This window comes from Rhamphochromis longiceps, linkage group LG1 (genome assembly GCF_057381845.1).
Source record: "Rhamphochromis longiceps isolate RC_006_pf linkage group LG1, R_longiceps_female_GT1.1, whole genome shotgun sequence".
Taxonomy (NCBI): domain Eukaryota; kingdom Metazoa; phylum Chordata; class Actinopteri; order Cichliformes; family Cichlidae; genus Rhamphochromis; species Rhamphochromis longiceps.
In genome coordinates, this window is record NC_140557.1 from 23111725 (window position 1) to 23129856 (window position 18132).

Below are 18132 nucleotides of genomic sequence, written 5' to 3' on the forward strand. Positions count from 1 at the left end.
ACAAAGGTTTTAACTGCAGCTTTATCAGTCAGTGGACAATTATATTTATTAGGCATTCTTTGTATTTTATTATTTGGGTTGTTTGATTGACTCTTTGCTTTTCTGTCCCTTACAGAGGCTTGCATCTGGACTTTCCCCATTCTCCCTTCAGTGCCATATATGGGGTTCCTATCAACAGCCCAGGCACCCTGTACCCAACTGACCTGCCCCCTCCATATGAGTCTGTGGTGGGTCAAACACCTGCCAGCCAGGTGAGGAAAAACAACACCACATAGGTGCATTTTTATCTGAGGTTCACCAGATTCTAATTATTAATGAATTTTCAGTTTCGTGTTTTCTTTTAGTTGTGCATTCAGTGATGTGAAATGACTTCTTTGTAAAATGTAGTATTTTAGGAAGAGTCAATGTGACAGGTGTAAACTTTTATGCATTCGCTCTCAAAGCCAAGTGGGTTTCAAGGTCAGTGGGAAGATTTTTAGATTAGATGTGTGTTTTTAAGGGTTACAGGCCTTAATAAAATGGTTAGGATTTAATTATGTGTCTACTGTTTTCCACTTCTAATTAATATTTGTTAGAAACATTTGAATGTCATGTCACGTGCAAAATTTAGAAGCCCAAAATCACAACAAATATAAGCTCAGTATCATCCAGCTGCCTCGACTGTCTGGGTGAAGTGATCAGAGCTTTTTTTTTTCTTTGCTGCGTCTCATTGTTCAGCGCTAAAAATAACTTTCTAATGTACGAGTAAATCCTTCTGTTATCTTCTCAACATCGTTTAATCACCCCTCACTTATTCTCTGTGCCATTACAGAGATTAAATCCGCAGTTCTCTTCATACCTATTTTTTTTGTCTTTCAAAGAGGAATCAAAAGAAAGGTCTGCTCGCCTGAAATAGATAAGCTGTCAAAAAGTGACTACAGCCATGCAGCAAATGATTTGATGTGTGAGAAATCATCAGAATCTGATGGTTTCAGCATTGAGATGCCATGAGATCAAAAAAGTTATGTGAACCTATATGTATCATATAATGTACCTCAAAAAGGTCATTAGTGCTTCTAATTAAAGTTCCTATTCAGCTCAACATTATACTGTAATTTTCTGCACTGGTACCCCTGCTCTTTATAGTGACAAATTACTGGTAAGTGTGTTGTGGTCTTGCAGAGCCCTCTACAGACCAACCAGTGGTACTGAAGGTTAGGCGCCACGCAGCTGTTGTGCGATATAGCACATGTCAAATATCCATATTTATTGAGGACTCCTGTTATGTTTACTAATAATTTCGTCTTCTCAGGTTACCATCAGCATAGAGCAACAGGCCACTGAGTCCAGTCTGTGTGAGAGAAATACTACCGCAGGTCTCAGCACTCAGGGTAAAGACAGTTTGAATATTCACAGTGCTATTTGTTCCTAAATATCTTTTTCCACTGGTGATCGTGCTAACGATGCATTTTTGCAGCCTCAGTGGACAGTGCCTCTCTCATGGTGTCAGAGGTGGCTGACCAGGACCAGACTTGCTCCTCAGAGGACTTGTGCTCCCTGGAGGTCCAGGGCTCTGACTCCTCTCCCTATGGCACGCTCCACACTGCCCCCACTGATGGAAGCTGCACCAGCCTGGAACTTTGTACACGTGATGCCTCACGTTGCCGCCGTGGCTTGACTAACACTGATGCTCGCCCTAGTGATACTGGATACAGTGAGTCCTCACACACGCAGGAGTCGCTGGAGCGCTCACCTGACTGGTCCTCGGAAAACTTTAGCAATCTGGACCAAGAGGACTCAGCAGAGAACACACATCTATGTGATGAACTCAAGGCTTCAATGCACATATGCGACGAGCTGGCCTCAGCCAAGCATTTACCAGAGGAGCCACCTAAACCCACACCACACACCCTTATCAAAGCAAGAATGACAAGCCGGAAGCTCACACTACCGGTTACTATCCCCCCGCCACCTCAGCCTTGCTCCCCCACCTCTGTGGCTTCCTCTGGTGGAACTTCAGCTTTCAGCCCTTTGGCTGCTTCCCCTTCCCCTTCACCTCCTGCCAGGCCACGCGGCCCAAGGCTGTGTTTCAGTGTTTGGTCACCTTCCTCTGCATCACAACCCCCCTCTACCTCAGCCCAAAGTGGACACTCACCTTCAGAGAAGCCTCGGGTGCTCCGAGCAGCCAGGAGGTACCGCAAACTGGCACGCATTGTCCGTTCCACCAGTGACCCTATCTCGTGCTCCACTATGACAGAAAGTAAGTGCAGCAAATATGTTACCATTTTACACTGTAAATGGCCTGTAAATGGCCTGTACACTGCAGCTTAATTAGTCCATCTAAGAATCATCATCAATCTTTCACTTCCAGATTCTCCAACATCATTATTTGCTGCATTTTTCTGGGTTTTACATTTAAAATACATTATTTTTTCAGCTTGTTTTTATCCCCTGTCTACAGGAGAAAATTCTGGGTGCACCCCTGGAACTGATCCTGCTACTGAAGAGTTAGCTCATGCATCACCAGATCAGGGTAAGAGCGTATAAATGATGAATTCATGTGATAGTTAGGGAAACATCAGAAATTTGCACATCTGCTGCTATACAGCACTCTCTATTTTGTGAATCAATGTAACCTGGTTGGCTTACTATAATAAATTAAAATGCATTGTCAGAAAGAAGAAAATAGTGTTGTGTGTAAAGATGATTGCAGCTCATTTAAAACTGGCTTTGGCATTCTCTCAAATGCAATGCAGTCTTGTAAAAGCCATGTTTCTCAAGAAACTACAAGTGGCATTAGCTCTAATTTTAAGAACTGTGTGTGATTTAATGCGGGTTTATTTGGTTGTCTTTGTTTTATTTTTGCTGCTTTTTCCCCTCCTTAGAGCCAAGGGACAATTCAACAGAGGTAGTTGGAGGTAAACCCACACATATGTCTGCCAGGAAGCAGCAGAAAGAGGGCAAGAAAGTTGACATCCACCTTAAACCCAGATCGCTCCACACACACTCCTCCAACGAACGCCCACACTCCCTGGCTGACCTTAAGATGTACAAAGACACCAAAATACTAGTGGCTAAGTTCCTGGAGCACTCGAGCTGCAGTCTACCTCCTGAAGTCCAGCAAGTTGTCAACAACATCAAGTGTGTCATTAAATCAGATGAGAAACACATGGAGGAGGCCATCTTTAGTGCAAATGTCATAGATCAGGTAACCTGAATATATTATGGATAAAAGCCTTTGATAGTTCAGTGCATTTTAGAAATCTGTATACCTTCTGGCTTTGGTCGTTAGTGGTGAAAAAAAATCATTAAACTGGACCAGCTTAGCAGTGTTTTACAAGCTTTTTACACCAAAACCAAACATACAGGGATGAAAATCAGGAAGACATTTTGGATTGGCTCAATCAGCATTTTTCTATTTTGAACACAATATTGTTATTATTATTGTTATTATTATTATTGTGGTGAAAACATTTCAAATATTTCAAAATAATAATAATAATAAAGAGCATGTGCATTAAATTTGGAAAAGAAATTCCTATTAATCAATTTTATTTTCAGTACTGCTATTTCAAAGGGTTTATCAGTTTGAATCATGTGTTAAAAATAGTCATTTGTTATTGGATAAGTACCTCTGCATAATTTGTAACTTAGAAACATCTGGAGACTTCAAAAAGATACATAACTGAATTTCATCTGTATTGAAGAGATATGAAATGTCTCAAAATGCCTCTGTTATGTGTCTGTCACTGACTCTTGGTGGTTTGTGCTCAAAGGTGATGACCCAGCACATCATAGGCAGTCCCAGAAAGCGTGGGCATGAGGATCTTCATCTCCAGAGCTGCGGCGCTTTGAGTTCATCACCGTCCCCTTCCATGCGCCGTCCAAAACATCTCCCACAAACATCCACTGCCTGCACCAATCCACTGCGTTCCCCCTCCTCTGAACAAAGCCTTGAGTGCAGAGAAACTATTCTCTGACCACTCTCCTAACAAGGACTTGGGTCTAAACTCTGAGGGCATTCCAGGATGCTGGTGTTGCAGACATGCTGCCCTGGGAATCTGATGTCTGTGAAGCGCTTAAGAACTCTTTGGGTGTCGTGAGATCGTTTCTTGAACAATGTGACTGCAGCACAAAGCTACTGAAATGCCTTCATACTGTATTCCCTAGTGCCCTGTGAGACTGTGCCAAGTCATCAGCAGAAATGGTAGCAAACTCAGAATGAGCCTACCTGTGTCTGTAGTGGCTTATTTCTCATCAGAAAAACAAAAGAATGTTTCTCCCTCAGGGGATCTTTTCTACTCAGTTTCATCTCTTAAAAAAGACACAAATACGCAGCTGGTAAGTTTGGATCCGTGACTGAAAGACAAAGGAGATTGTGTAATCAGTATTCCTCTTGTCCTCATAAGAAACAGAGAAAATACATGTTTGTATTAAACTGTGAACTGAATTGACAGGACATTGTTTGCAGACTTTGTGGATTTGTTACTGATAGGGTGGTGACTATTTTGTGGTTCAAGAACATCACAGATGTGGATTATTTAACTTACCTCATTGTGTTACAATTCTTATCCGTGTTACAATAAAATATGCGTTTGTATTTTGTTGTTTGTGGGGTTTTTTTCTGTCTTACTAGATTATTTATATTTGTCTTCAGGTATTCACATTTTGGCTTTGAAAAGGAGTGGCTAAAGTAATGAAAACGCCAGGTCATTACCTGGCATGAATTGCAGTTTGGTGAAGCTGTTCCAGTTAGTGTTGTTTCATAACCAGTAATTGTCTGTGAAGGTTCTCAGTCATCCAGGTCATCGTAGTCAAAGGAGCTTGCAAAGAAAAGCGTCTGGACTTCTTTAAGTTACTTGAAGACGTTTCACCTCTCATCCGAGAAGCTTCTTCAGTTCTGAGGTCAAATGGTGGAGAGTCCCAGATATAAACCTAGTGGGAGTAACCCCCCACAGAGGGACAAAAGGACCCCCTGATGATCTTCTAATCGCCTGAGCCAAGGTGTGAAACTGGGTGTGGGTCCCAATCAGCCAGAGTTTCGGGTGCATTCATTGTGAAACCTGGCCCCACCTTATCATGCAAATTCCTGAGATCAGATGGCCCAGGATGTGAGTGGGCGTTAAGGAGTAATTCATTTTCCTTGAATGACTATTATTTTTGTTTTTTTTTAACACCTGGAAAAATAACCAAAAGTACTTCCAGCAACTAGACCAAAGTTAGACAGTTTTTGTGACTGATATATACCAACTTTCTCATTACTTAGCTGTAATTTAGCAGCATTGAAGTCACACAGTCAATTTTGTATTTACTTGGTGAATAATTAGCATGGTACACCTGGACTTTTGAGTTGTTGAGTAATAGAAATGTAGAAATTTCAATAATTTTCATCAGTTTATGGAGATTACATTTTTTATTTACTTTTATTGCGCAAAAAGGAAATATCGCACTGTCTTCTGTGTACTAAAGCCAGATCAATCACTCTTCAAGACCGCCCTGCTTCTGGTCATAACGTATGTCCCTGTTTAGTGTTTTAAGGCAGGTTTAATCGCTTTTGTCATGTAGACAATGGTTTAACAGATAATGTAAAACACAAATATATAAAGTATAAACTAAAGTCTATAGCGTTCAGATGTGCTAAGAGTTATGAAAGAAATTTAAATACCAATGTAGACTTTTATTTTGAAACGCGCACGTCCGCTGGCAGCGAGCGGAAATTAAAGTGGCTGATTGCAACTTCATGCAGCGCAGACGTGATGTGTGGAAGGCAGTGAATCGTGGACAGTGTATAACAGAAACCCAGTATTCACAGTGGGTTTTTTAAGGTTTAATTGGCTGTATTACGAGATTCAAACCAGTCCTTCGCAATTAAAGACAATGTGTTTCTCTGACAGCAGCCGCTGGTGTTTTCGCGTCTACGGTTGCTAGCTAGCAGTTAATACGAGCTAACGTAACGTCGGGGTCAGAATTCAGGATCAGCAGTAGTCCTGTTTGACGGCGATTTTAGGGATTAGTGGAGTTCCAGACGTCTGTGCGTCCGGTACTGCTCGATTTACCAGAGGGACACAAAATAATTAGCTAAAGGCTAACGTTGTACAGCTAGCTTATATGGTTTATAGCATTCCTCAGTGCCACGGCGCCGTCGTGTCCACGTCTCGTCTGCCAGCTGAGCTAGGCCACGTCCCTGCGGGCGTATTTCACTTACTAACATTGGACGGATTGCAGTGAAGATGCCTAGTGAGCGGAAGGAGGAAGGAGAGCAAAGATCACTAGAAATATGAAGGTCCTTTAGCGTTCATGACTGTCTGTTAAACGTCTGGACTTCCGAGCGCTTGCCGCATATACACGGCATGTCACGTAGACGGATGTGTTTCACACCGGGAGAATAGTCTTCACTGAGCTCGTTGGGTTGCAGTAACAACCTGAAATATCGTTAGACTTTGTTTGGGAAATGGTTGGGTTTGGCGCAAACCGACGGGGAGGTCGCCTCCCGTCCTTCATCTTCATCTTCTTGATGGTGATCATCGTCGTGCTGTCTTTCAACTACTGGACAGTGTCCAACAAGCACGGCCGCTTGCTGGATGAGCTGGCGGAGGTGCAGACGCAGGTGAAGCGCACGGACGCGGCGCGGAGCCGGCTGGAGAAGCGGAACTCGGAGCTGATGGTGCAGGTGGACACGCACAGGAAACAGATCGACCAGAAGGATGGGGACTACAGCGTCCTGGAGAGCAAGCTCCAGGCCAAGGATGCTCTCATTAAAAAGTGCACAGATGAAAAGGTACATTTCTCTTTTTGCCTTTGTCTTGGTTTGATCGAGTTAAGTGTCGTTTTTACTGAAATTTAACATTGCAGGTCACGCAAGGTATTAGAGCAGATAAAACATTTCCTGGGTACGGCACAGCATCTATACAGAACCAAGCTTATTCGTCTTTGACCGAGTGTCACTGTAATAATTATGTGTGTTTGGGGGCAAGACTGACTCACTCATTTTTTTTAATCTAGAGGTGGGTGTCATGTTCTCAGGAAAAGCAAACAGGAATGACAAGAAGGTTCTTCATTACACCAAATTGGGGGTGTATGGACAAGTATTACTTGTAATACAAGTAGGAAAGGACAATATTTAGCCTCAGTCATATCACCATGTCTAATTTCACCACCTTATCTCATTGTTGTGCTGTAATCTCAGCACTTTATATCAGAAAGTGCAAATATCTTATGTACTTAAGAGAGGTGAGGCAGGCTGTCTTGAGTATGAGCCACATAGTTTCATCTTTCTCGATTGCTTTCACCTGAATATTTCTCCACCAAGAATATCTTGCTAGAAATTAACAGCTGACAGCTTCCTGAATCAAAAGGGTGTTTATAGGCCTCTTAAACTGTGGTTTTGTAGGTGATTTTCAATTATTTTGTTATTTGAGATGTATTATGTGATGCAGGCTTTGGAGCATACACTGGTGATGTGGTGTGTGCTGTTGGTCCAACTTCAGAGGTGCTTGTGCTAGACAGAGCAGTGTTTCATTCATCTAGAAACAATTAATTTTGCTCGATTATTTTGGTTTGCACTGTTAATTGTTAGATTTCACTACATTGCTGCCAACTATCTTCCGGTGCATAACAGGGGAAATTACATTCACAAAAGAAAGCAAATTGAATTCAACTTTATGATGTTGTTTCTGTTGCTGATTTGCTCTTTCATTCTATCAGCACATTATTACACGTCTGTGGGGGCATTTATGTATTCACTGTGAAAGGCACATCAAAGCGCGCCACATGGACATTCCCACTTCTTGTCCTGCACAGTTACCCAGCCAGTATTTCACTGGCTTTTATGTCCCAGCACCTTCTGAACTTTTGGTCCGAGTCCAGCCGCCCTGGGTGTGTAATTTGCATCCAGTCTGGCTCGGTTTGATGTTTTTCAAAAGCAAAAGCTTAAAATTGTTTAGCTTATGTTTATCCAGTGTGGATTGTCGCTCTCTGGTTTGACCACAGACAGCAATAAAACAAATGCAGCATTCATGATTTTCAACTAATCGTTTTAACTTCATGCAACCTTATACAATAAAGCAACACATTTATTGCATAGTTACAACTAAATCTGCAGGATTATCAGGTTGGGTAAGGTTGTGGGTAACATTGCCTTGCTTTGCTCAACATTTATTGATGAGCTGTCCTTAGCCACAACACACAAAACTTTCTCCCAACGTTTGGAGTCAGGTTACTGGTAAAATGTAATTGACCTGCAACATAATACTTATATGATACTTATAAAGGGCTATACATGAACACACTGGCTGAACACATGAACACATTGTCTAAGCTCCCTTATTTCTTGACTAAATTCCAAGATCCGGCTCTGTGTTTCCTTATTCAGGATAAAGGTAGCCATTAAAGAGTGGTTGTTCTCCTCCTTTCTTCTGTCAACAGACCAACCTTGTTTCAACAGTCTGCCTCACATTGTGAGAAGTGTGTACCACAAAGAAAGTGACAGATAAGTCTGATAAGTGGCTTTCAAACAGTAGAGTCTATAGTTTTTAAGTTAGGTGCAAGAATGAATTATGGAGCCTTATACTTCTTCATTTAGTGTGACCATGTTGTTCTAAAGAGCCCGGTGGCACAGGGAGGCCATTACCCACTTATGAGCGTCTAACAAGCCTTAGTCTTAGAGCAGTTGACATTAATGCTGTATTTCCTGTCCAGTCTTATTGACCTCCTTCTGGCTCAGTCAGTCTGCCCAACTGTTTCAAGAGCTCGAATGCCTAACAATGACAAGTTTTTGGTAGAAAGGCAGATAAAGTATATCCATAAAAATCAGTACAAATCCCGTAGCTCTGCAAATTAATATTTTCAATATGTTGCTTCTATTATTTTCAGAAAATATGGCTAAATATTAATGACAAAATGGTGGGTACATGCATCCTAGTGAGCCTCCAAGATCTTTTTGATGCTTTGGAAAACCTTGCTGCCACCTCAGTTGTATTTATAGAAGTATAACTTCAACTTAACTATAGCTGCTGTTTTTACATTTCATGCTTTGAAATCCATATTTGTAATCTAGTGGGACAGAAAAAATGTAGCTTTTGGGTGTCACTGTGATGTCCAAAGCCTCAAGTTTCCTTCCTTCCCCCTGCTTAACTTTCTTGTTTGGTATTTTACTGCTCTTCATGAGTTTTTGCATGCCATTTATTTTACTAGAACACAAAATAAAGCGCAGCCAGAAGCTTCAGGGTAATAGAGAGACTTTTAAGTTTCACATCATTAATGTTTATTGCGTAGCTGTATTGGATTTTATTATGGTTTACCTGGTGGCAAAGTGTAAATAAAAAAAGCCAAAACCAAAAAACTCATAAACTAGCAATAAATGAGCTTTCAGTTTGTGTGCTGGTGCTTTTTTCTTTTCTGTGAAATAAATCCTGAAACATTTTGTAGATTGAGATCACAGAACAGGCGTTGGATCAGTATTGCATGACTCAGAGTACTGGAATAAAGAAAAGGGTTGTACTGACTGCAACCAGTTTTCACTATGAAGCATAACAGGATTAACCTGTTCCCCTCTTTTCATTCGTGCAGCTGTCTGATAATGCAGGAACCTAAACTGGTTTTATCTTTACCATAACTAATACATGTTTTTTTTTTTCTTTCTTTTAATGTTGCAGATGAAGCTGCAGGATGATGTCACAGCCCAAATGACAGAAATTCAAAGGCTTAAAGGTAAGACTTCTATGGGCTCAAAATGTGGTCATAAATATTTTGTACTTGTAAAAAAGATTTGTATGTGTAAAAAAGATTTGTGTGTGCGTAAAAAAAGATTTGTGTGTGCGTAAAAAAGATTTGTATGTGTAAAAAAGATTTGTGTGTGGACTTAGAAAAAAAAAAACCCTGCAAGTTACAAGTACGGATTTTTGACCCCATTTTTCTTCCCTTCATCTGATTGGTCAATGTCATGTCAATCACAAATGTAACAATCCAATCAGAGAACAGATGGGTTTGGCTGTCGAGGGGCGCTTTTTTTGAACTGCAGGTCTTTGAAGGGAATAAATGCCCTTTTACATGCCAACCCAGCGTTTTCCTTCATCACCACTAAGGAAAACAGTCTGTGGTCGTCCGAGTTTGGTGATTTTTGTGTCACAGGTCTACGTGTTTAATACAGGGACTTCCACAGCCTTTTCAACAGCGCTGCGGACCGCGGGGTGGGGGCGGGCAGTGTTTTGGAAATGACAGTCTTCATTACAAAGCTTTCTTCGTTATGAATTAGCATACATGTTTTTATTGAACATTTGAAGAACTAGCAAAAAAAACAAACTCTTGTAGAGGACATAAAGTCAGAGATAGAAAAGACAAGGAGCAGGTGCATCTAGTACAGGTAGAGCTGCTGCAAAAACCCACAGAGCCCAGCAGCCAGCGTAACAAATTCTGGATCCTTTGCTTTTAGTTAGCAGTTAGCATTAGCAGCACATCCTGCATCCGATGTGAAAGGACTTTTATGCTGCGCACTGTGACTCACAGCAATGGTCCTGGGTCAGCCCTGACTTTGTGTTAAACTAATCCTAAAGTAATAATGTTATTTCTAACCACTGATATACCACAACTTTATCCTTTCAACAGCTACTGAAAGTTAGGGGACCTAGCTGCTATCGGATATTTATATAGCGATCCTCCAGCTTCAAACGGTATCACCCTTCAAGGACCTGCAGTTCAAAACAGCGCCCCTCCGACAGCCAAACCCATCTGTTCTCTGATTGGATTGTTACATTTGTGATTGACATGACATTGACCAATCAGATGAAGGGAAGAAAAATAGGGTCAAAAATCCGTACTTGTAACTTCCAGGGTTTTTTTTTTCTAAGTCCACACACAAATCTTTTTTACACATACAAATCTTTTTTACGCACACACAAATTCTTTTTACACATACAAATCTTTTTTACACACACACAAATCTTTTTTACGCACACACAAATCTTTTTTACGCACATACAAATCTTTTTTACGCACACACAAATCTTTTTTACACATACAAATCTTTTTTACAAGTACAAAATATTTATGACCACATTTTGAGCCCATAGACTTCAGCCTGTGTTGGCCAACAGAGGGCACTCTGGCAATTCCTTTAACACAGAATATGTAACATACAAAGCAATTTCATATAGCAGTACAAGTCTTTCAATAAACCTCTTCAAAATGTTTGTTTTTGTGTGTCTGTTATTACAAACAGAGCAGCTAAGGGAGCTCAAGCAAGAGTTCATGAAGCAGGAAGAGCAGCTAAGAGAAGTGAAGAAAAATAACACTAACTTGGAAAGAAAACTGGAATATGAAAGGTATGTTAGTTCTTTACATGTGCCTGAGTCTTAGATATACCCATATTCGAGGAACTGTGAGCTCTCAGAGATTAAGGCTGCACAATTAGTCTATCACAATTTTGGTTTTCCACAATTAAATGAAGATAATTAAACGATATTGAAAATGCATGCTACACCACCAGAACGCACAGAAAAAAATCTAATCAGGCACTTCGTAAATCACTGCCTGATGATGTGCCCAGCATGTGCCAATCACAGCTTTCCCCTGCACCGCACAGCATGAAGTTTCCTCATTCTATTTGACCGTACTTATGTGGTACAGATAAGACCATCAGAGCAGAAATCAAAAGTGTGGCACAGCAGGAAGTGAAGTGGTTGCTCTTCGAAGCAGATTATTACCCACTGTTTGGAAGTACTTTGGATTTAGGGCAAGTGATGTTAACCAAGAACAAATTCAACAAGTGCTGTAAAATTGCGTCTGCATGGCAAAGCAGTGCGACTAACTTGTGCTGCAGTTTGAGGTGTGTTTTTTGTGTGTTTGCTTAATTGACGCATCAAGACCAAGCAAAACAGTGTAGTGTTTGCTAACATGAATCGTCAAATTCTCACATCCACAAAAGCGAGCTTGTACAGTGTGTCCGTCCAGCTCACAAGGATTCACTGAAATTACCTAGAGGCAACACTCCATTTGGCCAAACACAGTTATCCAGTAGACAAAGTGAGTTTAATTAAAAAAAAAAAAAAAAGGGATAATGGTCAACTTACTGGACAAAAGATATCTTATCCCTTTGTGCTATAATTTTTGCAAAAATGGCGCTGTCTGCAAGAAATCTCAGGAAATTATAGAGGGATTGTACAGCTTTCAAGTAACTGGCTACATGCCTATCATGCAGGTATCATGAATGGAGTGAAATGCTATATTTGCTATATTTTGCTTCTAGAAGTTACACATACAATAGTGGAATAAACACATTATTTGTCTGCAAAGGTTTATTATCAGGAGTGTAGGGCAGTGTAAAATAGAGAAAAGCAACTGTTGATTTGATTTTGTTTTATAGTTTCTTTATGTATAAAATTGAAAAAATTCCTTATTGTGCAGATGAAACTGAATGAATACATGTTAACTAGTTTACAGTGTGGACGCCAGATTGCACAACTGAAAGACGAGTATGAAGAAGCAAAAAAGACTCTGGAGGAAGAAACACTAAAGCTAAGACAGGTTAGTCTGATTAATCTTAACAAAAAGGATAAGAGCTATTCTTGTGTTTCTTTAGTAAATGATGAAAAGTTTTGTTTGCACATTGCATTTATTCACTACTTTTGGATCTTTAACACAGATGTATTTAAAATAGAAATGAATTGTCCTGTGTTTCTGTTCTCTAAGCTTTCCTGTTCATTAAACAGCTTTGTCTTTTCTGTAATCTGCTTTCCTTTTCAGAGTGCAGTGGATGGTCACAAGAATGTAGTGGGGGGTAGACATGCAGATACAGAGCCTGGTGTGGAGACGGCTGGAGAGCGCCATACAGTGGCCACTCACCGGCATGACAGACACTCCAATCTGAAAGGTAGAGTGATTAAGTTGAGCAACGCTGCTATCGTTTACTTTATGTTGCTTTCTACACGTTAAATGAAGATGTTGACTTTTAGGAGAAAATCATCAATAATAATTGCTCACATGGATCTTTTAATATTTTAATGTAAATAGTAGTTACCTCACGCTGTCTGGTTGTTAATCCTGTTAATATGCTAGCGCTTCACTCCCATTCCCTGTGCTGTGTTACAGAAGAGATGGGTAAGCCCGGCAGTGATGCTGGCATGCCTGGTATTGAAGACAGTGAGGTGGGAAAAATCGACGATGTGCAGTTTGGTAAGTAATGAATGTAAACTTTCAGAGATCAAGCTCAGCAAATTATTGATTTGAAAGAATTCTGTAGCTGTGTAATGACAAAAACATTTGGACTTTTTAATCGGCCAGTATAGGTATTGACAGACCATAATCAGCATTAGATTAGGCCTTAATATAAGTAAACATGTTAGTTAGATTTAAATTCACCTCATCACAGTTTCCATGAAGGAAGAAATTTGCTATACAGACTGAATCTGCTTTTCTTTTTTCTTTCTTTTTTTTTTTACCTGCCTTTAAACTTGTTGACTCTGCTGTTTGGCCATTTTAACATGAGAGTCTAAAGGGAATGAGTCACTTCTGGAGTCAGCCTCAGGTGCCGCTTTGAGGAATTATGGTTCTTTTGTGGGCAGCATGGTGGTGTGATGGTTATAAACATTGCCTGATGGGTTTGAATCCATTAGCTGTCCGGAGCCTTTCTGTGTGAAGTTTGTATGTTCTCCCCTTGTCTGTGTGGATGTCCAGGTTACCCTTCCTTTTGCCCTATGGCAGCTGGGATGGGCTGCAGTGAAACTCCCAACTCTAAATTGGACAAGTGGAAGAAAATGGATGGATAGTTCTTTGGGTTTTCAACTTGGGTTTCATTTTTCAACCCCTCAAGGTTGCTTTTTAGTGAAATACAGTGAAACTGAATCCGTAACTAGAGAACAATAACTGACCCACATAGCTTACTTACCTGAATAGTGCATATAAAGTGAGGAAGTCCTTCTCCCTTCTGTCACTGATTGTAACCCTACCCTTTTTTTTTTTTTTTTTAAAAAACAAAAAAAAACAAAATCCTTGTGGCAAGTAGGTCACTGACCTTTCTCACATTGTCTTTGGCCTACAGGCTTGAAGAAACCAGCCATTACCCAGAAACACGACGAAGCCCCGGATGTGGCCGTGGGAGCCGGTGCTGGACCTGGAGTCGGGGGAGCTGATGGTCCCAGAGGCCAGGGCATGTTGCTGGACCAGCCCGGACTCCAGCAGGACAGACTGGATGGCCGAGCCGTAGTGATTGCACCTCCAGGCATCAACAAACAGGGAGACAAATCAATAGTATTTGAAGAAGACAACAAAGTGGGTATCAAGGCAGATGAGCTGGGAGAACAGCAAAGGCAACTTCGAGGTGCAGTAACCACATCCATGTAACTGCTATTAATTTTAACAATGTTTATTTTGAGCCTTTAGGCATGGGATAATAATGTGACTACAGCTTATTATAGATTTTTAGCTTTTGGGTGGTTTGTCTTTTGCCACATCTAGACTGAAAGGGGAGAGAACTGTTATCCTGTTACATTATTTGTTTACAGTTCCTCCATTTGTAATGAGTTTTTCAAGTGATGTGTAACCTCTTTCAAAAGTTTGAGTGCTCCCTTAAAGAAGGCAAATATAGCTTTGAGAAAGCAGTACTGGGAACAACTGCGCCTGACGTTTGAAGTATTTGTTTTGTTTTTCTAATAATCAGTTCCCAGTGATGTCAGAGTTGAAGGTGAACACTTGAAGAGGATTCCTTTTCCCCCCAACCCTGCCCAGGTGCCCAATCCCATCCAGCCTCACCACGCCAAAGACCAAGTTCCAGCAGAACCAGTACACCACCGCCAAAGTGAGTTCCTCTAATAAACTCTGAAAAAGTGAACCCTGCTATTGGCAATGAAGGTAGTGATTATTTTCTTTTCTTTAACTCATTGATTGATTCCACTCAAGTACAATTATAGCATTTATGGTAAGTTAGTTCTGTTTATACTTTTCTGAATATCTAATAAGGCAGGGATTAAAATATAACTTACTGTGGTGTCATGTGTACAGTTTTTCCAGTTTCTAAGTCAGTGCATCCTCCTAAACATAACACATTTTCATGAAAGATGGGACTTCTAAGTATATAAGTCCTATCTGAACATGGTTAGGGCTGTCACAGAAGGGTCTCTTGCAGGGGGAGGGAGACAAATGACACACTTGGCTCCTCAATTTTCCTTTCCTGTTACCTCACTTCTGTTCTGCTCTACTGCGCTTTCTTCCTCCTTCTCTCTCTTTTTTAAAATGTTCAGTTCTTTTCTCTCTTTTACACTTCCATCTCGTCATCTGCAGCCCTGCTGCTTAAAAAACCCACTAAGTTTTCATTTTGTTTTTCTTCTGCTCTGATCCTTCTTCTAAATTTCAATTTAGTGTAGAAGTTAACACCCTTTAGGTGATTTGTTTTTGCTGTCATCTCTGTTTACATTATCAGCTTACAGACTGCACAGCTCATCCCAATTCCCATCCCGGTTCGAAATCTGTGAGGGTCTAGACAGGAACATAAGCAGTCTTATATGCTGGTGTGAAAGAAACTGCAGCAGTAAAAACTCATTTTCGAGTTAGTTTTCGAGTTAGTTTTCAGATCTCTCCAAAGAGGCCTCTTATTTGAAGCCACATTGGACCACACTACCGCCACCACATGCTGTGAATCTTGTGGTAGGCAAACTCTTAATTTATAATACTGCATCCAAGACCACGATTGGCTTTTTTTTTTTTTCTCTTCAGAAGGCACCATGTATTTACCTCATCTTTCTCATCTTTTGTCATTCTCTTAATGCAACTACTTTTTCCTTCATGCATACATGATGCAGTATTTCCCCTCCCTATCTTCCTACAACTGCCTTCGCTTCCCTTCCGTCCTGATGAGGCCCTTCTCTGCCTCCTGCAGGCCGATTCTTTGATGAGAACGAGTCCCCAGTAGATCCGCAACACGGCTCTAAGCTGGCGGATTACAATGGGGATGATGGGAACGTGGGTGAGTATGAGGCTGACAAGCAGGCCGAGCTGGCCTACAATGAGGAAGAGGATGGTGATGGTGGGGAGGAAGACGTTCAAGGTGAGCCAGGCCGGGGGATTGGACTGTTTGTCCAGATGTTTATCCACCATTCCTCCTTGCTCCCTCCCTCCACCCCTGTCCTGCCAACCTGCTACATTAAGTAGCTCACAGCAACCCTGAGTTTGGTCTTTACGTCATCGTAAATACAGATATTTAAAAAAAAAAAAAGAAATGTGGCAAAAATACCTGAGGATCAAAGCAGAACTGCTTTGTGTGCAATTCAGGAGAATTGCATATTTTTACTCAGCCCTATAACAGTCTTAATACCCTCTTATCTTATGTAGAGGGAGAACTTGACCCAGGAACTTGTGGTTCTGTGAGAGTAATTGAGTGGTCATCTAGTGTTTTCTGTCCTGCCTATGTTTCGTTTTAGCTAAACCACCTGTCTGTGCCCACCAAACATCTGACCTACATCTAGCCCAGTAGATATATATATAGCTCACTGTGTTCCTGAATGTGTCTGTGTTCTCCTTGAAATATTGAAATGCATGTCCATGTTTTGTTTGTTTTGTTTTTTTTTATTGTTTGTTTTTCTCTCTCTTTGTTTTGATTGCCCTTTGGATTTTAAATGAAATTGCACTATTTCATACCGAAACTACAATAGTATTTTTAGGGAAATTGTGTTTTGTTTGAATCTATCAAAGGAAAAAATAATTTTATTTCTGATCTGCCAGTTCTGTGATTGGCTGTTTTTTCATTTGTCTTACATTTATCAGATACATATGCCATAACATGAAGTCTCTTATATATATATATATATATATATGCACTTGCTATTTAAAGTTACCAACAGGAAAGCTAATATCCTAGAATGATGTGGGTTGAGTTTCTTCTAAAATGAACAATCTGTTGATATATTTCTTGTACATAAATCAGTGTTGCTGAAGGGAATCAGAGAGGGCTCTGGATATTACACAATTCACAGAAGGTTGACATCAACATCCTTTAAAGCTTAAAGTCAGCACTACGATGTTACATTATGGTGTCATCCTCATATACCAGAGATTATTCAGAACACGTAGTAAATTTTGCATCTGTTTAATTGTGCATTCTCTAATATTTGTGTTTCTCTCTTCTTCTTTTTTTCCCTCTAGATGATGACGATCGAGATATGCAGGGAGATCGGGCTGTGGATTATGGGAAAAAAAGACATCAAGCCAACGACATTCTTTGAATGGAAACTCATACAATCGTATCTCATAAAAAACACATTCAGACCCATCTCCACAAGTGAGATTTCTCTTGACAAAAAAACATCAGTATGTCTAAGAACTTTTATAGGTTGCAATCTCAATGTCATGGACTATTTTGAAGAACAGACATTGCAGCTAATGAAGTAATTCTAAATAATGTAACATACTATGGAAAAAAACACACAAGGCATTTCCCCAAGCTGCTGTTAATTTGCTAATGGCTTTAAGTTATGACAGTAGAGATAATATACTGTACTTTGACTGTTGAGTATTTGATAACTGCACCGGCTCATGCCGGCCCTAATGACCCACATCTGAACTTCAAGGACAGACCATGTTTTGGTTTAGCTACTCTTCTTCTTCTCACTTTGCTGTTGCTTGGTACAAACTCTTCATCTGAGATGTTTATCAGAGACTAATTTGGCATTCTGCCTTTCTAACATAATCGTGGGACTCTTATATGGAAAACTTTTCTGTTTGTTTGTTTACAAGAGTGGGAATGCATTACAAATGCCAAGGACTCTACTCATGGCCTGTTGAATCCGTTTCTTACTTTGACAGACTAAAAAGTGCTTTTCTTTTTTCTTAAATGATGCCATTGCATGCATTTGAAACTTTTTATTAATCAAATTGAGCAAAATACTCATGCTTAAGCAATACTTAGAACAATGTTGGTGTCCTACAGTGTGATTAACCAAGCACATGTGGAGCTGACATACTGTACAAATGCTTCCATGAATGAGGTTTCTGTGAACATAAAATTAGTTCTGTTTGTGCAACCAGGAAAATTGATTTCTCATGGAAAGGCACATGAATGTAATTTTATTTTATTAAAGGTGATGCTTCATGTCATTTGTGACGGTACTTTAGAGTCAATGCAGATGCATAGGTTGTCATCCTTCTCAAAATAGTCGTGTTTTGCCTGGG

The 18132-nt window shown here is 40.3% G+C and overlaps 2 protein-coding genes across 7 annotated transcripts in view; both read left to right on the forward strand.

The window, feature by feature from the left end:
* Positions 1-4567, forward strand: part of entrep2 (endosomal transmembrane epsin interactor 2) — a 113247-nt gene extending 108680 nt beyond the window's left edge. For both annotated transcript variants that reach the window (XM_085402695.1, XM_085402696.1), the window contains exons 7-12: positions 116-251; positions 1292-1370; positions 1457-2239; positions 2441-2512; positions 2865-3187; positions 3756-4567. In XM_085402695.1, coding sequence (XP_085258821.1) covers positions 116-251; positions 1292-1370; positions 1457-2239; positions 2441-2512; positions 2865-3187; positions 3756-3959 — 1597 coding nt within the window. In that variant the 3' untranslated portion in view covers positions 3960-4567. The remainder of the gene's footprint in view (positions 1-115; positions 252-1291; positions 1371-1456; positions 2240-2440; positions 2513-2864; positions 3188-3755) is intronic.
* A 1128-nt stretch (positions 4568-5695) lies between these two features.
* golm2 (golgi membrane protein 2) lies at positions 5696-18057 on the forward strand. Of its 5 annotated transcripts, none has more exons than XM_085402699.1 (10): positions 5696-6757; positions 9633-9687; positions 11195-11297; positions 12408-12498; positions 12718-12844; positions 13063-13146; positions 14012-14290; positions 14630-14767; positions 15845-16012; positions 17107-18057. In XM_085402699.1, exons 1-10 carry the CDS (start codon positions 6431-6433, stop codon positions 17184-17186), a joined length of 1452 nt encoding a protein of 483 aa, XP_085258825.1. In that variant the 5' UTR covers positions 5696-6430; the 3' UTR covers positions 17187-18057. The 5 variants fall into 5 exon arrangements, with proteins under 5 accessions (XP_085258825.1, XP_085258828.1, XP_085258826.1 ...); XM_085402702.1 differs by having other exon boundaries at positions 15845-15931; XM_085402700.1 differs by having other exon boundaries at positions 13066-13146.
* Positions 18058-18132: the final 75 nt, after the last annotated feature.